We start from the raw sequence: 20518 nt of genomic DNA on the forward strand, positions 1-20518 counted from the left end.
AGATTAAATGTGAAGATCAATACTTTTTGCCTTCTCTATCATCTTAATTTATCCTCAGATGCTCATTTTTACCCCAGACTCAGCCATCACACACAGCTGCCTGGACTGTCTCTACCAACGTGCAAGTGAATTTTCCCTCCTTTCCCACAGTCACATCCTAGAAGGAAAGGGAAGCTGGGAAAGACATTGACTTCCTAAGCGACGTGGGAAGTCTAAGAAAGGATTCCCAGAGTGTAAAGACTTTCTGCAAATTCTCAATTTTGACATTGTGTGAAATGTTGCCTAATGTTTAAAAAAGCAAACTTCTAATGTCTGTCTTACTAATAAGATCTTATCACAATTTAAGAATGACACTGCTGTCCCTGAGACACTGTGGAAGGATGGCAGAGAAGATAATTGCTATATACCTTAGTTTTCTTGACAAGCACTGCAAGAAGGCACATAATGCAAGAACACTAAACTCAATAATAAGTAAGAGCTATAATGTTTCAGTAAATAATAGTATGGAGAATTTCAGTTATATCTTTTACCTGTCATAGGTTTTCAATATCATATCTACAAAGTCAGAAAACATCAGCAGAAAGAGCTTATTGGAAGTGAACTGGACACAAGTGTCCCTGCAAACAAAGGATATCTGCCAGAGTGTGCCAAACAGTCACACTATATCTGAAGCTTCTTAACAGAGCATTTACCCTCCATAATTAAGAAAACTCATTTATACTAACCACTATGATGAAAATGATGTTGCAAAACCCATCTAATTGAAAGTATAGTAACACTCATCAACTCAGTTCAACACATGTGGAGAATTAAATTAAGGCCATTAATTAATTAACACATTTAGTAAGCAATGGTGTGTTAGTGAGGGGGTTAATTTCTACTCTGGGCAGACCATTTCTGTTTTGGTCTCTTTAGTTAAAAAGGGACTCCATTCCCAGAACCATTTAAAACCAACACCAAGTCTCTTTTTCTTATTTTTTTTTCCAAAATGTATATATTACATTTGTCCATGTGTTTCTCACTCAGCAAGAGGCAAAGCATCTGTGCAGTACTAATGGGAGAAAGCCAATAAATGTAATAAGATACCACTCGTCTATAATTCAGCCCCGAGATATGAATGTCTCTAGCTAAAGAAATGACAAAGGAATTATACGATAGTTAAAAAGTAGTTATATTTTGATTATAGTAGATTGATTATTAGACGTAATTTGAGTATACACAGGGACTCCTACTAATTTCTCCTCATTTGCACTGTTTTTAGCCTACGTAAGTCTGAGATATCACATGCTTTTATTTTTGCTTTTCCTAAGCTTAGGACAATGGAACCCTACTCTGCACTCAGCCCCTGGGTAATACTATAACCTAAATTATCATCATCATCATTCAGATTGAATTAAGAGGCTTGGAAAGAATATGCATCTAGGGAGGAATCTCCAGACCAGTCTTGCTCAGATCATTACTGATAGCTATAATGAGAAGGGCTGTGGAAAATTTGCTTTGATGTATTCAGGGGCCTGGAAGGACTGCACTAATAACCTGGTCAGTAATCACGACATAGCAAAGATACTGTCTTCTGAGCTGTTCTACAGGAGGGCAATTCTGAGAAAGGATGAATTTCATTCTCTCCCACACCTCTCATTTTATTATCAGATGAGATTTTCAAAAAGAATTTATAAGAGTTTGTGGCTTACAGTGCTTTGAAAATCAAAGGGAGCTGTATTCCTACTTATATTAGGCTGAAAGCTACTTTCCCCAAAAGCCCAAATATAAAAGAATCCAATTTTTCAAGGTTATATATAAACACAACAATCATCCCTCAGTTTAGCAGTGTTTGGGAAAATTTTGTACTCAACCCATTCACACATGGTCTTACTGAAGTCTACAGAGAGTTCACCCCCAGCCAGACCAGGCCCACTGTGCTTGTATCTAGAACAGTGGAGCAATACTAACAAACCCCAAATTTCAGTCACGCAAGGCCAGCAAAATTCGTTTAGAAGCTGCTATTTTTATCAAGGTTTCTCCCCCTGTAATCCCCTGTGGCAATGCAATGAGCAAGATTCTATACGGGCTCAGCCTCCTTTTGAATATTAAATTACTGAAGTTCAGAAGAATTTAATTAGTATCTCACCTACTTACCATCTTCCAGTGATGCCTCAACTACAATTATGGCACTACATTACAGGCAATTTCAGCTTAATTGAATAATTTGAGTAAAACCTGGTTTTCAATTGCCAGAATAATCCCTATTAAGATAGCTGTAACTGAGTTATAAACAAAAAGGGTTATGTGTGCATGCTGTGCTACCAGTTTTATGGCAGATACTCTAGCATGTTCACCTCTGATATTACCACATCGTCAAAAGGTTTATACTTAAATAACACTGGAAATACACCAACGATCTGGGCACAAGCAGCTGAAAAATTACAATGTCAAAGCAAGCTGTCAGGTAGGTTCCAAATTTTTCACATACCTTCTTTCAATTTTAATAGTTTATGCCCCTTTCTTCCTAAACACACATACCTATGTGCAGTGTGCTTCAACCACCATCTGCCTCTCTCTGTTCTCATGGGCACTCAGACTTATCTGTTTGTAAAATATATATTCTTACAAAACCCTTGTACCATAAACTCCAACAGCAGAGGGCCCCTTGCCCACCTCTTGCCCCTTTCCTTCCAGCTCAGGATAAATATCACATTCTTCATATGGAAACAAGAAACAAAAAGGAAAGGAGAATGAGAGTGAGGCAGGAAGAAAGAAATAGGAAAAAGCCTTGATTGCATTTTTCAGGCTGTTTCTTTACTCCAGTGCATTGAGGTAGCTCTGAACTGGCTCAGATTCCCCCAGTTTGGATAATGACCTGCCATAGGAACTCAGCTGATGAATTGTTCCACTTCAGCGAGAAAGTACGAGAACAAATTGCACCATGATAAAGCAAGTGTTGGAAAAGTTATTGAATGCCACAAATACATATTTCTGTTGTCTCCGTAGTCCAGCTGAGCCTGTACTGGTTTTAAACCAATCTGGTAAGGACGTACAGATCAGTCTTTGCTGGGATATATATCTATCATGCTTCTCTGAATCTGTGCTGTCAGAAGACTTTGCCTGTGCTGTGTTCCAAATGAGAGAGGTATGGCCCCGAAGCACAAACATGCACAGTCCTCTTAAAGCTTGAGCTTGGAAATTCCCAGTAGGCAAAGTGCTAAAGGAGAACATGGGAAGCAAATTAAAATTTTCAAAGGAATCCCAACACTTCGTTTTTAAAATAGTAATAGCATGATGACATACGCTGGTGTTTTAACACTTTGCTCAAAACCTTTTTTCCACCAAGCTTAGAAAAATAAATGTTGACATTTGTAGACACATGCAGCTCCATTTCTTCATTAGTATTAGAGGTATTAGTGTTTAGTAGTCCCTATGGTCTAGCTTATACTCTTAAATAGAGACAGGATTAAAATTAAAACTACATACTAATCCCAGTTTATGTATGAGGGTATAGATAACTACTGTTTTCAATATTGGTAACCTGTCTTGGCTGTTTCTATTGAGATTTGTTTCTTGGAGGCCATTACAGCCGTTAGTAAAGCATAAGCAGTGTAGAAGCACCCTTTTTTGCACTTAACTGTAAACAATCCTATTCTTTAACTATATGTCACTTTGTCCAAGATACTGAAAAAGCTATGCCATTTCAAAACAGAAGACAAACTCTGAACACAATCAATATGAAGATAGCCCAGTTTCACCTGAAACATCTAATTCAGACATGCTTAGTTTGCAGATTTGTTGCAAAATAATAAAAGAAACCAACTGCCTGTTGAGTGCTCAACAGGAAACAGCAGCAACTGGAATGTGAAATCAGATGCAAGTGAGGTTTTCAGAGGTTGGCTGATGTCATTAACACTCCAAGAGTGCTAAGCTGTTTACTTTGCACTATTTTGGCCAATTCCCAGCAATTAATGTAAGCCTTTATACTCACATGCTGCATACTATCACAAAAAAACTATTTCCCTGCTTGGAATTTGCTCCTCTATTTGATGAAAGGCATAGTTTGTGACACAGGCTTCAAACTAGAAACTTCTTTATTTGTTGAAAACATTATTTTCAGTACTTCCAATGTCATCAACTGCAGCCATTTTATTAAGCCAATTATCAGGTTTAATGCATTTTAGATTCGGAAGCACAAAGTTCTGCCACTAAAGGCAGATCAAATCCAATGCAGCAATCCATGAAGATGTTTACCATAAGCATAATAGAAGAGAGGCTTGGAAAATCAAATATTTACATTTTCTTTGAGAAATGGTTATTTTCTGCATGAAACATTTTAATCTAATCAGTTAAATTCTAGATCTAATGTGTCTAAAGGAAGTATTCTGTTTGCATTTGGAATATAGCAAGTGTAATATAGCATGCTTGACTATGTTGGCTGAAAAAAAATGAATTGCATCTGACATTGCTCAGAGTATCTGCAAGTCTCGAATGACTGAAAGCTGTCCGGAGTGCTGCCATTTCAGTGGGCTGTGACCACTATACTTGATGATAACCCAGTGTAGTTCATATTGCCTTTAATTGAGAGGAGGGGGTGACACCTTACAGCTGTAAGAGAAATCAACACAAACTGCTCATAAAGATTATGTTTGAGAATGGGGAGGCAGGGAGAGCTCTTCTCAAAGCAGCCAAAAAGCAAATTGATCAATAAAAATGCAATCATCTTGAACAAGATGGGCATCAATTGTCACGTGTTAACAGCTACCTAGTACAAACATGTACTCTGTGAGTGGCTTGCAGTATTAACAAAATCTGTGTGTAGGCATAGGAATGGATATAACAGAAATGTGAGAAAGATCCAAAGGAGAAATGAAGGGATGGATTCTGAAGGCGATTCAGAAAAAAAAAAAAACAACAGTGATGTAACAAGATAACATTACAATGATTAGGTATGGAAAAGAAAATAACAGAAACAGAAAAGACATGACAACAAGAGGTACTATGGAAGATCAAGGCAGTAAACAGGGCAGATCTGGAAGAAGTCACCTGAGTCATCAAGACTGCTGACTGTTTCATGACATTTTCCCCAATTGTTTCAGATTGAGTAGTTCTATTATCACTAAGAAATTATTAGAAAGCAAATGACGTGGTCTGCTGACATAGATATTTTGCAGAGAACTAAATGGCTAAAAGGCTTTTTCATTTGAAAAATCATTCTGAGAAGCTGCAGTTAGCTAATGGTACTGACGTGATCCATAATAATAATCCCTAAAGTTCTTATTTAAACTAGATTCTTGAGAATAGATGGAAAATAATGGCCTATTCAGGAAGATCTTTTTTTATCTAGATGCCAGAAGTCTGTTTTTTTCGCAGCTCCACACTTCACAAAACTTTATTACAGCAAGATGAAGTAGGAGCCACAAGAAAAAAGAGTTATAAAAGAAAGCACTTAGAAACAAAATACAAATTAACCTGAGGACCTCTTAGTGAGGCTGTCAGGATATTTCTCCCTATAGTCTGAAGGCTTGGCCACATCAATTCTATTTCTTCGTGCTAAAAGCTGAAGTGGAGGACCCATATGCAAACTTCTGCTTTATATTTTTAATATCTGATACTGAAAAATACATTGTTCATGTGGAACATCACTGGATGTATAAATGCATAGATCACTAACATAATGAGTGAATTAGGAGGCTATTCCTTGGTGAAAAGGGGTTACGGCCATTTAATGCTTTATTTAAAATGGAGAGTACATTCCCAAGTGTCAGCAGTAGCTGAAATCTGACAGAAGGGCATTTCAGCTGCTGAGCTCAGGAAAACAATTGGTGTTAAACCTGTCTGACACTTCAGAGAAAAATCCCTCCTCTTACAGTCTGACTAATAACGTCAAGATGCTTTATTGCACTTCTCATGAGTAGGTCATGAAACACTTGGAAAGGTGGCAAGCACTATTACAGATGCCATACAAATAAACTGATATTTTTGTACTTACAGACTCAGGAAAGGAACTGAGAAAACACACAAATCTTACATCTGCAAGATCTAGTAATGATTCAATTGATTTATTTGATATATTTTGTTTATTTCATGCAGAAAAAAAATATGTATAAAAAAATCCAACCACCTTTACAATAGTACATCTATTCTTGGTTTATTTGATATTCTATGAGAATGTTATACAGGCAATGCATCAAATGAAAACCAGCTCAGTGAACCACGGAGTAGCTAGTTCTATGTAAAATATTATAAAGACAAAAAGGATTCCTGGAATCTCTCATCTTCTGGATTATAAGCAACAGACTTCGCCAGAATATTTGCAATATATCAGACTTTAAAAAAAATAATAATAAGACTCAGGAACAAGACTGTCCTTAAGGAGAAATCTGAGACCTGAAAAGAATAAAAGAATGTAACAGCTAATTAATACTAACGCATAAAGCACCCAGCAGATCACGAACAGAGCAAGTCTCCTGAAACTGCAATTCAGATTAACATTTGAAAAGACCTGCAATACCTAGGAGGCCTTTCTAAAATAAACAGTGTCCATTGCCTGAAAATATTTCCAAATTCCTTTGAAAATTCCTTCTTTATTCTTCAAGCAAATCCAACAGCAGCTAATGGGCTGGTAGACACTGACAGAATTTGCTGTGCTTGGGGGGGATGGGGTGCACATCATTTATTTTGACAAAAAAAAAAACCAAAAAACAGAAAACCCAAGAAATTGCAAGGCCTGAGGTTTACCTTAACTTGCCGAGATTTTTCCAATTAAATCACACACTGACTGAGGCAATTTTGTGTGGTTTCTTTTTAATTCTATCAGAAGCCGGAAGGATAACAAGATACTGTCTGCAGCAACATACACCATGGGGAAAGTCATCAGTCAGAAATCCACGGCTAAAAAAGTCCAGCACACAGAACAGCACATCTAGGTATCATGACAAAAAGACCCACACTATTCTTCAGTAGGACTTCGACATTCAAATTTTGCATCATTTTAGGATGTGCTTCAGAATAAGATGGCGAAAAAATGGAAGACATCCCTGCCCACATGAAACTGAGAAACAAAATATTCTTCTACTGATTTATAAGCTGCGTATTTTGCCTGGAAAGAAAATGAAATTAAAATTCAGAGCTCTTTTTGGTACTTTTCTAAGAGCAAGAACAAGCATAGGCCCATTTGTCTTTTCCCTTTGTTTCATCTTAATCCAAATGCATTTTTATATTAAAAAACTCAGATCACAGATACAGATCTATGATATATGCCTATCTGCTTTTACAGTAAGAGATAAGAGAAAAGCAGTACATGATTAAACACGTAACAAGTGTTGTATCTTAATGAAGCAACCTACTGAATATTCAGTGAAAATCCACTAACGGATACAGACTGCAGTATGGGGCTTTGCCAATAACTGCATATTAAAAAGGGGAGGGAAAAAACAATAAAATCATAACAACATCACAAAGGCTAGGAAGCTAGGAGGGCAGAGATCAAAAGTATTACTATAAGATCACTGCTACTGGGCTGAGCCACCCTGGGGCTAAAAAAAGCTTCACGCAGATCAGCTGTACTTACAAAATATAGTCAGTGTAAGCACAGAAAGGGATGCCAGATCAAATTTTAGATGGGTTGCTAATATATCTATGCATACATTAATGTGTCCTCTACGTAACCTCAATTAAGTTTGCAACTGCAAGAGGAAACTTAAGACTTCTGTTCCTCACATCTGCCACAACGTCAACTACTCACAGGCCTCCACTACCCTTAGGAGCCTCACTAAGGAATGAAAGCATGTGCTATGGCACAGCCTATTTATTTGTCACATCTGAATCACAGAAATTTAAACAAATTCAGCCTTATCCACTCCCTTACAGGAACCTCATCTCCCCTCTTGAGTTCTTCCACAGCGGTTGGAACCATGGATATTCAGACTCTTCCGAAAATAAGTGAGGCTTCTTGTCACATTTAGATACTCTCCATAAAATCACTAGAAACTATGTTTACACAAGAGAATCTGGCAGGGTAACACTGAAAGCTGCTGTCTAACTCTGGTTTCCTGATAGATGGAGGTATTTACAGTAGCAGAAGACTTTCCTGCAACTGCTAAAGCAGCTCCAAGAGTCTGTTTTGCAGTGTTGTTTTGAAGCTCTCTGTGGTCACTTCTTGACTTAATCTATAGCTCGAGCGATCCCCTGCAGCATCATGAGTCTTGGACTCTGTTGTTTTCATTGTATGTGTGACCAGTGCATGACTTTGTGATTAATACAGAATTCAGTAGTGAAAAAACAGAAAATCATACTCCCAGAACTTGTCAAATTGAGAAGTGGAGCTGTTGATCTGAACAACAACTACAAGAAGTATAGAATGTTTTGATCTTATTTTTCCAAGTGTGCTTTTGAACTCAGCTTTTATTGAAGACTGCATTACAGAATCACGGAATCACAGAACGGCCTAGGTTGGAAGGGACCTCAAGAACCATGAATCTCCAAGCTCCCCAAGACAGGCAGGGCCACAGACTTCCACATTTAATACTAGACCAGGCTGCCCAGGGCCCCATCCAACCTGGCCTTGAGCACCTTCAGGGACGGGGCATCCACAACCTCTCTGGGCAGCCTGTTCCAGCACCTCACCACTCTCATAGTAAAGAACTTTCCCCTGATATCCAACCTAAATCTTCCCTCCTTCTTCTTAAAACCATTTCACCTTGCCCTTCTATCTACCCTTTAAAAGAGTTTTAATTCATGAAATAAATAGTTTTTACCCAATCTACCTTTTTAGACTAAAAAATGTTACTCACTGTGACAGTTTCCAGGAAGCTCAGACTAAGGAATTATACACAGATTAATTAATCATCCGGGATGAGAGTCTCTTCCTCCCCTTTGTTAGTTTGTCAGAAAAGTACAGCAGCCACCATCATAAGGTCTGACTCATGCTGGGACAAGGCAGGCTTCAGAGGTGACGAAAGCTGTTTCATTAGACAGAAAGGGGACATCCAAATTCAAGCAGCCTCTGCAGGAATGACCTTCCTGCACTCAGGCAGATAGAAAGGATGATAGGAGTGCAAGGAGCACTCTATGCACTCACCAGAAGATGGGAGTTGCGAAAAGGAAACCCAGTTTTGAGCAGAAATAATGATCAAGTGTCATTGTCTTTTCTACACTGCATTTGGGGGACCACAAATAATTGGTAAGATAGAGGTTTTTGCCATCACTAACAAAAAAGAATGATTGGAATCAACGTACTTTGGTGATAGGCTAAGGAAATTTTCTGGGAAGCAATTTACACAAGTGTTAATTAATTCATGGATAAGCTCAACTACAGATACCTCTAAGGAAACAAATTGCTCATTTGCTTTGTATGGAGAGGATTTTCCCTCTCTCCACTGGAAATTCATTCCACCAGTTCTGACTTTCTCTAAGGTGGGAGCAGCCATGCTGAGCTGCATGAGAGCACGGTGGGGCAGCAAGAGCAGGAGGAATATGCAGAGCAGCTCCTTCCCTTCTACAAAGTAGGGCAGTCAAAGAGGAACCAACTGTGACAACTGAACTTCCTTATTTAAAAATATCTTAGGATAAGATAATAACAGTGATTTACATGCTACTTCGTTTCGCACAACTGCCACTGATGCTTACACTTAAACCTTGCTTTAAATTGGGAAACAAAGACCAGTAACAGGAATAGCCTGGCATTTAAAGTATGCAAGAAACCACAGAGATCCAAGATCCTTATATGGATTTTTACTTCTAGGTTTATATAAAGAAAGAGGAGTGCACTTAAAAGAACAAGATATCTAATATCACAATAATGCTAATTAAGTTCATTCAGAAGTCAGAGGCTTCCGTCATTTAATGAACACTGATTAGCAATATTTCTAGGAGGAGGGGAAAGAGATCACATCATTTGCAGACAGAGCTTGCATGTCTAAATTCCAGGTACGTCTATGTTGTATTCAGATTTTTCAACACCCCCCTGCTTCCGAAGGCACCTGATTTCTAACAAGGCATTTTTACTGAACTAGCACTTTCTAAGCCATATAAAGACCACAATAGAACGTTGCAGAAGCTGTAATAGTCTGATCAAAGGACTCTGAGCTAATCGCACCATCTAGTGTAAAACAGGGGAAAATGCAGTACGACTCAGTACATTTTCATTCCGTGGACTAAAAAACCACAATTTCCTTACCTTCATAAATTGCAAAGAACATCTATCATCGCAGTATGTCAACTCTTGCAAAGAACTGCTGAGGTGCTAACATTTTCCCCAAATGTTAATACAGTGACATAACCGAAAACTTCCTTTTAAACTTCTGTGCTTGACATTCAAAGTTGCTGAAGCTATTGCAAATTTTATCTTTTCCACACTAATAGGTAGATCAACCTTTAGCAGAAGCTTGTAGCTTTCTAACATTTAGCACATACAGTCACTGTGTTGAGTGTATAGGAGATGCTACCTGTCCGTTCATGAAGAAATCTGAGGGTACAAAAGCGGAAGTCATAATGAAAAGAGGCTCTTCTTTTCATCATAACTGTTCTGTCTTATTATTATCTTCCAACAGGTAGTAACGTGGCTACTGTCCACCAGAGTGTAGGGACTCTAAAGATAACGAGACTTGTCTAGCTAATATTGGAAAACCTCTTCACGTTCCCAAAGAGTTTTTATCATAATTAATACCTGTGTGTCTCAAACACATTTTCAGAATGGCTGAGGACCAGATTTCTGATTATTCAGCATATAAAACTGCTGAGATGTTAAAGACTATTTGCTTTACAGGTTGGTATCTGACAAAACCCAATCTCTTTGAAGTATCCAATAGAGACTAACTCCACCAGGATAATTGTGGACTACATCAAAGTACATAATCCAGAAAGTGAAACTATAGCCAAGCTCTTTGCCAATTTGTACAAACGAACAACTCGGAATCCATTACGATATATATTTGTATTATGCAACACAATACATCAAGCATTTGAATTGCACATGTGTTCATAAAGATGGGCTGAATCCTTGTGCTGAGGATTAGAAAGACTTTCAAAAATCCCTGGGACACTGTACTTACAAATATATGCAGTGTAGAGACAGGTCAATGGTTTATCCTTCTGAATCTCAACTATTCACTAAACTTCTAGCTGTAATGATGCAAGTCTGTGATAAAAACCTCAAGCTGCACACCGAGATATTTACTAGGAACTTTAGAGCGAGTGCAGTGTGATGGTACCTAGCACTCTACCTGAATAGACAGGGTATAAATAACTCCTATCGCTTCCAGAGATGGCTGTGGTACAGTTTATTTTATAGTCACCCTGGAGGGGAGTTTTCTAATTGTACGATCTTCACATATTTCTTTCCAAATGAACACAATTGCATGGAAACAAGCAACTTTGTCATAAGTGACTTGAGTTTGGCAGAGTAAAAAGTGAGGTGATTCAGATGGACATGTGGCTTGGCCTTGGGATTATCCTTTGGCTCCAAAACGTCTTTGTTGTATTACTTTAATGTTCAACATTTTTATTTTATTATACTATTAAGTATAATATAATGAGACTTCATTGCAGCCTTTCAGTACTTAAAAGAGGATTACAAAAAACAAGACTAACTTTTTTTACACAATATGATAGTGATACAACAAGGAGGAATGATTTTAAACTAAAAGAGGGAAGATTTAGATCAGATTTTAGGAGGAAGTCTTTTATCCAGAGCATGGTGAGGCCCTGGCATAGGCTGCCCAGAGTAGCTATGGATGCCTTTTCCCTGGAGGTGCTCAAGGTCAGGTTGGATGAGGCCCTGGGCAGCTGATCTGTTGAGTGGCAACCAGCCCATGGCAGTAGGACTGAAACTAGGTGGCTCTGACATCCCTTCCAATCCAAGCCATTCTACGGTTCTGTGATACTACTGTTCTATCATCCTATGATTCATTCTATGAAATACATACTTTGGAAAATCATCCTGTCATCAGGGCTCTTTGCAGACATTAAACGCAAAATACCACCTCAGAAATTCATTGAGAGGTGCACCGTGCTGCTGCAGATCCCACTGTGAAATACAGGTCAGTCAGGCAGTTACTTTAACCCCACTGAGTCAGAGTGCCACCCCCATGCCCATGCGACACACATGCAGGCTGGGTCAGGCTGACAGTCTTAGTGACAAAGGAGTTACGGGATCCCTCTCAGTACAAGCAAAGTTGTGACTTTGATTTACACACAGATTCCCTTTGCAGCAAATGTCCTGACCTGTAGCCAGAAAACAGAGACAGAACGAGTCAGCCTTTCCAATGCAGACAGCTCTCATTGGAGTTTACTGACAGTTTTATCCCACTCCAAACACCAGTGTCTTCTCAGTCATAAAACCAGAGCTGACAGGCTGTATTTTGATTTCAGCATTTGTTCTATATCCTCTGAGCAGGTTTTCAACCGTTCCATATCTCACACAAGAGAGCAAAATATCTAAATTGCAGGCACTTTCCCTGGGAGGACACACTATGAGTTGAGAGGTAGAGTGCCCCAGATTTAGCTATTATTCAGTGCAGCCCTGTTTGTGCAGTACTGCTGTGAAGAAAGTGGAATACTGAAAAGCATTCAGGAATAGGATGAAAAATCCATAGTTCAAAAAAACTTAATAACCTATTCTGATTGGGTTTTGGAGAGTTTTGAATGGCATTTCTCAAATATGCAGAAATTTATGTAACGCAAATCATCTGAATGGGAATTTCTGTTGATCACCAGAAACAAAAGTGAATCCAAAGTGGGTATTTCAGACAGGCAGGGTACCACAATGTCATGGATTTACTTCAGCCTCCAGAGCTAATTCTCTTCTGAAGGGTAAAAGACAAGAGTAAAAGACTACAGAAGAAAAAAGCAGAAACTTCAAAGCCATCTGAAGAGATCAATTCCTAAATTTAGACTAAGTGGCAGACATGAGACTTTACATCCAATGTGGGTCTGAGGGAAAGACGGGAAAGGGACAGAGCCAAACACAGAAATTCTCCCACTCTGGGAAGAACTCGCAGGACGTACTGAATTCTTAAAGGATACACTTCATAGCTTTTCATCTACACTTCAGGAAGCAACTACTGAATACAACTTCCTACTATTGCAGAAGTGATTACACTGGGGCCCATTGAAGACAACTGCAGATATCTCTGAATACTCTTCACCTCTCTTCCAGGCAAGAATTTTTTTGGTCTGCTGTTTTCCCCTGAGATTTACAATGAAGTCACATGGAGGTGACCGAATTCACCTACTTCTGCATAAAGAAATGTAACACTGGTGGTTTCTACAGTAGAAGTTAGGTAGGCAATGTGGAAACCTTCTAAAGCATGAAAAGGCAAACTACGTACAAACTACACAAAGAAATAACAAAAACATCAGAAAAAAGATTGTTTCACATGGCTATTCCATGAAGGCTTGATGAACGCCAGATGAATTCACATCTGTCTTTAATAGTAAATATTTGCTTTCACTTGTCACCACACTATAATCACTCTGCTAGACAAACAGTGCCCATTTCATAACCTTTTGGCACTGGAATGTGCAAAACCCGAATGCCTGGATGGCTTCTTAGTTAACTGCCTGAGCATAGCCATTACCCAGAACATCACCACCATTATTAAAAATACTTCACTTTTTTTTCTCCCTTTTCCAGGCAGGAAGAAAACAACAAGCAATACAAATACTATCACGCTCCCTATTAAAGGCATTTTAGGAATTTCTTCAAACTATTGCAGAAGAGCAAAATTTTCCAAAATTGAATTCTTTGTGGTTAATATCCAGGTTCACCATGAAGATAAACATTTTGCCCAGTCAAATGTATCAGATAACACCACACACAGACACACACACACACACACAGTCCCTGTAAATTGTTGCTTTTGTTGACAGAAAGGTGTCTCTACATCACTCTGAATGGTAACAAAGCCCACAGAAAACAGCCAGTGTTTGAGTAGTAGATCTGAATGGTGACAAATGAGTTCTCTTTTCGTGGCATATCTTATATGACTTTGATATAATTATTTGAGACATGGAAAAAATAGGATTCCATCAAATAGCACATTTTTTTTTTCAATTTAAGAGGACAATCAGGAAGGAAATCCTTCTGTTACAAAATCATGGCAGTATTGAGAACATACATTATTCTTAGTGTACAGAAAAGAAGGCTCATTTGCCAGGAGTGATTTCTCCTCAAGCAAAAATCTCACATCTCAATACAAGCTTTGCAAGCTAAACCATCACCTATTACAATACAGCGAGCCTCCAAATCCAGACACAGGATAATCAATCCAAACCAATACATTTCAAAACACAGCTTGGCTGTTTGCACAGCAAGATAAGGTTCTCAGGGGCTTCACATTACACATTTTCTCATGCTGGAGAACCAAAGCCACAGTAAACACTGATCCTACCTTCAAAGGAGAAATGTGCGACTGTAAGACATATCCATGGACATTCTCTATTTGAGACAAGTTCTTCTCTGACACGTGAACAAGCTCTGGGCCTCTCACTTCATGGGTCAATCGAGGCAAAGTATGATCGTGTGGAGCATCCTCATCTTGATAACGGTATTTCTAGAAAAAAAAAAAGATAACAAGGAGGGAGAAATAAGTTTTCAGGAAGCAATATTAATACTACGTATTAATGTAAATATCAGATATTGGATAAACTATCTGACATGAATATAACTCTTGGGTTTTCTAATTTGTTCTGGAAAGAATACTTAATTCTGATTTTAACATTTCATCAGTGAGAGAAAGCCTAGTACATAGCTCGCTCCAAAAGTAATGCTTCCTATTTCTTTCCCCTGAAACTACAACAGACACAAAAAGCATGATAATACTATTTGATAGAGCCACTTCTCAGTTACAAAACAACATTTTTCAATATAGTAAAAGTCTGCAGCAGCAAAGGTGACCCACTGTTGTCACCACTGCTGAAACACACCACCTACCACCTCACTTTGCTCACATCCACTGTTTGGTCACCATAAATGTTCAGCAAGCACTGATGAATGTCAATGGGTGCCACTTTTTTCCACATGAAGGAATTCAGTTCCACATTTTGCCATTTTTTCTGCATGGAAGAATTTCATACCTTGGCTTCATACACACTTCCATGTCAGAACATCTTTTAGTCAGGCTGCCCCTCTGCTGCCATCTGCCACATGGCAACAAAATGTAAGGGAATACTCATGGGAAGATTCAACTTCCACTGCCATCCCACCAACATCCACCTTCAATGTCATGGGCCAGCATAATAAAACAGAATGTATTACTTTCGGAGCAGCCCTCACATCATCACATGGATGCAGTAGACTTGCTATCTTCACATAGACATCTGAGAGGACATACTGGAATGGGCCAGTACTGACAACAATGTTATGTTGCTCTGCTGAGATGTAGAGCCTTCTCACATTTCACACCCTCACCATAATAACTGCACTTTTATAGCTTTTCTGAACAAAATATTTGAGTTCTTTTCCATTTTGCCACAGTAAACTGCAACGCATTTCCATGGACAAAGAAGAGCACACACGCACTTCCACAGAGCCATGGATAGGTGAAACTTATTCTCCATTGTAAACATTTCCCCTCACCCTGCAGACTAATTGTGCTGTGAGGTGTTTTAACTTCCCTTTCCACAGAAAAGTAACAGAAGAAAGAGAGAAAGCAAGCAGCTTGACCATAACATGAAGGATGTTAACAGTAACCCTCAAAATCAAATTAGATTGCCAGTCCTCTAGACTCCTTTTCACAGAGGCACCCCTCAGAGAATGGGCTCAGCCATGTTCTGAGTAGGCCTGCTGTGTAATTGTCTGTGGGTTTCTTCCAACTTGGCTTATTCTATACTGCTAATGTCTGAATCTGGACTGGGGCAGAACCTTCCTCTCCTCACAAAGCCCAGCCCTGCAGCACCCAGCTGCCAACGCCTTGCCTTTTATACCCAATGCACATACAGTAATTCTGAGGGATAAAACTACAGAATGGATAATTTCTCTTCTCCAGGCTGAACAAATCCACTTCCCTCAGCCTTTCTTCATAGGAGAGGTGCACCAGCCCCCTGGTCATCCTTATGGCCCTCCTCTGGACCAACTCTAATAGCTCCACACCTTTCTTGTGCTCATAGTGTTGTTTAGTGTAACTGTAAATGATTTCAAAGGTATGTGCTCAGACATTGCAATGTGCAGAATCAAAGGCTAATTGGAAAAGACAAAATCTAAGACTCATTTGAATGTCCAAACAGGAAAACTAAGGTGGTTCAATTCTCTGCTGCTCCTGACACTCACTTTGAGCACCAGGCCCTGCTGCTTCATTCACTTATCCTTCCAAAGGAAATCATCCTGGTTTATTCCTGCTTTCACCCTGATACAAGGAAGTGGTTCAGCATTTGCCAATTATTTTCCAAATGCCCATGTGACATGATTGATTCTCTTTTTTCTTTCTGGGATAAGCCTGCAACTCTTTACATGCTTACTTCTCAGATAACATAATTAATGATTCTATAAAATGACTGGCACCAGACAAGTATTCTTTGGGCAAGAAGCCATCAGCCTAATAGACAGTACTCCAACCAATATCCCATTAAAGTCTTGGCACACAAATCACTTAAGCCCCAAGCAATCCATTATATTTTGAATTCAGTGAATACTCTTTCAAAAAAGAGTACTACTCAGAGACAACCTCTCTAAAGTGAGTTGTTTGCTAAAAGGTGGTTTTGGGAAAGAGCTGCAGAACACCAGACTCATCCCATCTTCTTGAGAAATGACAAAAATGAAAATATCCTGCAACCACTTTCCAAACAGGCATGATAGCAGTGGCTGAAGCCCTGAGGAGACCTGGCTGGATCATTCGCTCAGCTTAACAGCATAAAAAGCAGCATAAGGTGGCATTAAAGAGAGAACATTTCTTCATGTCCATCAGTAAGCCCTTTTCCCATCACCACACTACAGTGTGCAGATCCCATAAATGAGAGCCAAGTCCCAGAGTAGTTTGGCTGACCACAAGCCCTGTGCTCCTGAAAAGCAGAACACTTTTTGCAGACTTTTCATTGAAAACATGTACTTTCTAATTAAAGTCTATAATTTTATCTGATAACTGTGTATTTCCATAACAAGTTAGATACTATCCAAGTTTATTTGCCATAAACTGGAAAGTTTACAGAACAGAATGACACTTTTCTGTTTGTCTTTATCTCCCTCCCACCCTGAAGCCAGCATTCCCATTACTCATAAGGTATAAACCTAGAGCATTACTGGGTCAATCTTGTTACATGTTTGCGTCATGTTCTTAGCACCAAACTCTTGATTTTCATGCATCTCTCCTCCCACATCATCTCGCTGAAATGCCTTTAGCAGTGAACCAAAGCAGCTTGACACAGCAAAAAGCCAGGGGTAAGGAAAGTTTCTGAGAATGTAAGGCTGAATATACCAAACCAGAGCTGAGATTCTCCTGCAGGAATGCCTCATTTGTCTACATTATTCTGTCCTAATGGGTTCCAGCAAATGTACTCGAAGTTACCCAGTTCCCTAGAAACTGAGCTTTCTGTAAGGGTTAATTCAAATTTCTGGAGGGAAAGGCATGATTGCACGGAAGTGCTACTCTTCATTTGACAAAAGAACAGGTGGATGTCTTATGATAATTAAATTACAAATCAGTGCCTGCTGCTGACAGAGTATTGTACGCTGCCAAGTAGCATCAGATATTTTAAATCCTCTGTAATTACCTATAATGGGGGAGTAGAGTGTGCTGCTGTGAATTTTTAATATGAACATGCTCTTTTTATAAGTGATCATTCTCTCTAAAATGTGAGACTATTGCAGCATCACTGCTCCTCACACTGTACTGTCTAAAGGAACATTCCTAAGGCTGTGTTTGTCAGGTAGATGTCAGCTAAACAGGACTGAGGATGTGAGTCCAGCAGAGGTGAACGGTCAAAACCCTTAAATTTGAGCAAAGTCAACTCTCCAGAAAGAAAGAAAAAAAAAAAAAGAAAAAAAAAAGAAAAAAAAAAAAAAGGAAAGATATGATCAGTGACAAATTGCAACAGCCAAATTAAAGCACCTGAATGGAAATAGAGCCATTCTTACAACCTACATTTGTTAGACTGACAGTGAATGAAGCTCTTAGGGAATATGTCATTCTAGTTGGGGCCAGAGAGGATTTTCTTTTACAAAAGTCCTAAGTACTCTTTGCAGGTACCTCTGTTTTACTTCACAGAATGCAAACAGAACACTTCATTTTAGATCAACTCAAACTGATCTGTGCCCTAAGCTGAACGTGATCCTACTAAAGTTGCCGTTCAAAGGCACATGTCCCTGCTCTTCGATGGATCACATACTTCAAAACATTACACATTACTTCTGATAGCAATGAGAGCTGCAAAAGAGAGTAAAGTTTATTATAGGAGTCACAGGGCTCTACAACATCCTGTAAAGTAAGAGCAGCCAGGGAATACTGGTCTAGAGAGGCTCTCTCCCTACAGGAAAGTACCCTGATATCTGTAAGATATAAAGATGAATGAATCAAGGTAAAAATTTGATGTTTCTTCATTCAGCTGAAGCATTATTATAGATACAGCTGATAGATGTCAGAAATGGAAAAAAGGTGCTGCAACATTCTACTATGAAGTAGTAGTCCTTTCATGAGTAGATCCTGTTCCCAATCTCCGTTTAAAGCCAGTTGATCAGGAAGACTTTGTTCAGTTAGCATAGTAAGTTTTTGTCAAAGGAAGCAATAGCCATAAGCATCAGCATTTTAAGTTTCAAATCCTACTGATATTTTACAGCCATCCTCAGGAGGGGTCAGACTTCTGCACACCTTAGAAGTGGCAGGCCTTCATATAACACACATAATTTGGAGATGATCCCTGGGAATGTAATTTCTGCAGAAAATTTTCTGCAGGATACAATGACCCCTTACAGATTCAGTCATCCCACTGCAGTCTGGGGCTAGACAATGCATGCAGCTGAGTCCCAGCATAATCTGCTCCTCATCCCTTGCTCACTTGCCTCTTTCCTCAACCCAGGATTTGAATTGCTTTGAAATACCCCAGCACTAGTCATCTGCAGCAACTCTTATTGGAAACTAACTTTGAGCAGGTCTAGCAACAATCCCCTTCTGCATGATATCGGGTGCAGAATTCAATACACTAAATTGGTTCATATTCTTAGCTACAGGCAAAAGCTAAAAGCATTTGATGTGGGACTTGGTCCATTTAGACAAAGTTTAATCCATGAAGACCCGTTAAAAAATGTCAGCACTCCTTTGTCTTGCTTCTGTGCTCAGAAATTTCAGTGGTCTTTGATGAATTGAATTTTACTGGCGTTGCTCTTCAGAGGCAACAAATTTCAATGTCATACAGATGAGTATCTTGAGAAAACAAACTTTATGATTTGCACACACAAGTCCTTGGGCATTCATCCAATCATGAGTAGAAATAACGTTACTCATTCAACTGATTGCAAATGAGCAACACAGCTTGAATTCTGAATATTTGCAATCAATCTATAGAGTAAAAAGGAAAAAAAAATACTCTTCTCATTATATAAAATGGAAGAAATCATGATCTGCTTGCCAAGACTGTGGAAGTAGATTAAGAAGCTTAAATCTTTGAATAATTATACTTATTGTGAATGACTTGCTCTTTTGCTTATCAAGTAGATTTCTAACAAGTTTGTCACTGTCTCACAGCAATACCTTTCATCCAAGAAGCCTGAAGAGCTTTACAAGTGGTAGTCAAGTCTGATAATATCCTGTTGAAAAAAAGCATGCACATCATCTAAAGGTGGGAAAAATTACGCACAGAATTACAACAGCTTGCTCAAGGTCAAAAGAATAATCAATTAAGCCATGACAGAACTGAGGAGTTTTTCCATTCTGCTCTTCTAAGCTCAAGACCTCATGCAACTACAGTGATGTTAATAATAATAATTACTACTAATAATAACACAATTGTAGGTTGGCCACTGCCAGTGTAATTTTCTTTTAGTGTTCTCTCCCCACCTCCTTGCCAGGCTTCAGGAGACAGCAGAATTTCTAAGGTCAGAAATTAGGTTTTTCTTTGCACTAATGTAATAGCTAGCAGTGCTTTGTTCAGTTTATATTGTGTTATCTCTAAGAAACTGGTTGTGATTTTTAGAAGACAAGAGGCTTCCTGTAAGAACCAGATTGTTTCATGGAAGGAATTCTGTCAGCAACGAACACTGAGAACCCGCATGGCTTTTCTACTTTGTACACCAGGAAGTTCATTTATTTGGGAGGAAAAAAAGCAAACACATGATTTGTTCTCTCAATTTACTGAAATAAGCAAGTGCTTGCCCATTATATGTAAAATGCATTCACTGTTTTTTAAAAAATACAGGTAAAAGGCAGTGTAGTGATTTTTTTTTACAGTATTTTCATATATATTTTTTAAATCTTGAAATAGTTTTACTTTTCATCGTGGAAATGAAATGAATATTAACAAAAGTACCTCTTTCTTATTAGCTGGACGTAGTTTCACCTTTTGCTCACAAGATGGCACAAAACCATCGAGTTACAGCATGTTCTTGCAG

The 20518-nt window shown here is 38.8% G+C and overlaps 1 protein-coding gene across 27 annotated transcripts in view; it reads right to left on the bottom strand.

The window, feature by feature from the left end:
- DLG2 (discs large MAGUK scaffold protein 2) overlaps positions 1-20518 on the bottom strand; it is a 999237-nt gene that overhangs the window by 523624 nt on the left and 455095 nt on the right. For all 27 annotated transcript variants that reach the window (XM_040647195.2, XM_040647185.2, XM_040647172.2 and 24 more), the window contains one exon: positions 14376-14537. In XM_040647195.2, the coding sequence (XP_040503129.1) occupies positions 14376-14537 (162 nt within the window). The remainder of the gene's footprint in view (positions 1-14375; positions 14538-20518) is intronic.

This window comes from Gallus gallus, chromosome 1 (assembly GCF_016699485.2).
Source record: "Gallus gallus isolate bGalGal1 chromosome 1, bGalGal1.mat.broiler.GRCg7b, whole genome shotgun sequence".
Taxonomy (NCBI): Eukaryota; Metazoa; Chordata; class Aves; order Galliformes; family Phasianidae; genus Gallus; species Gallus gallus.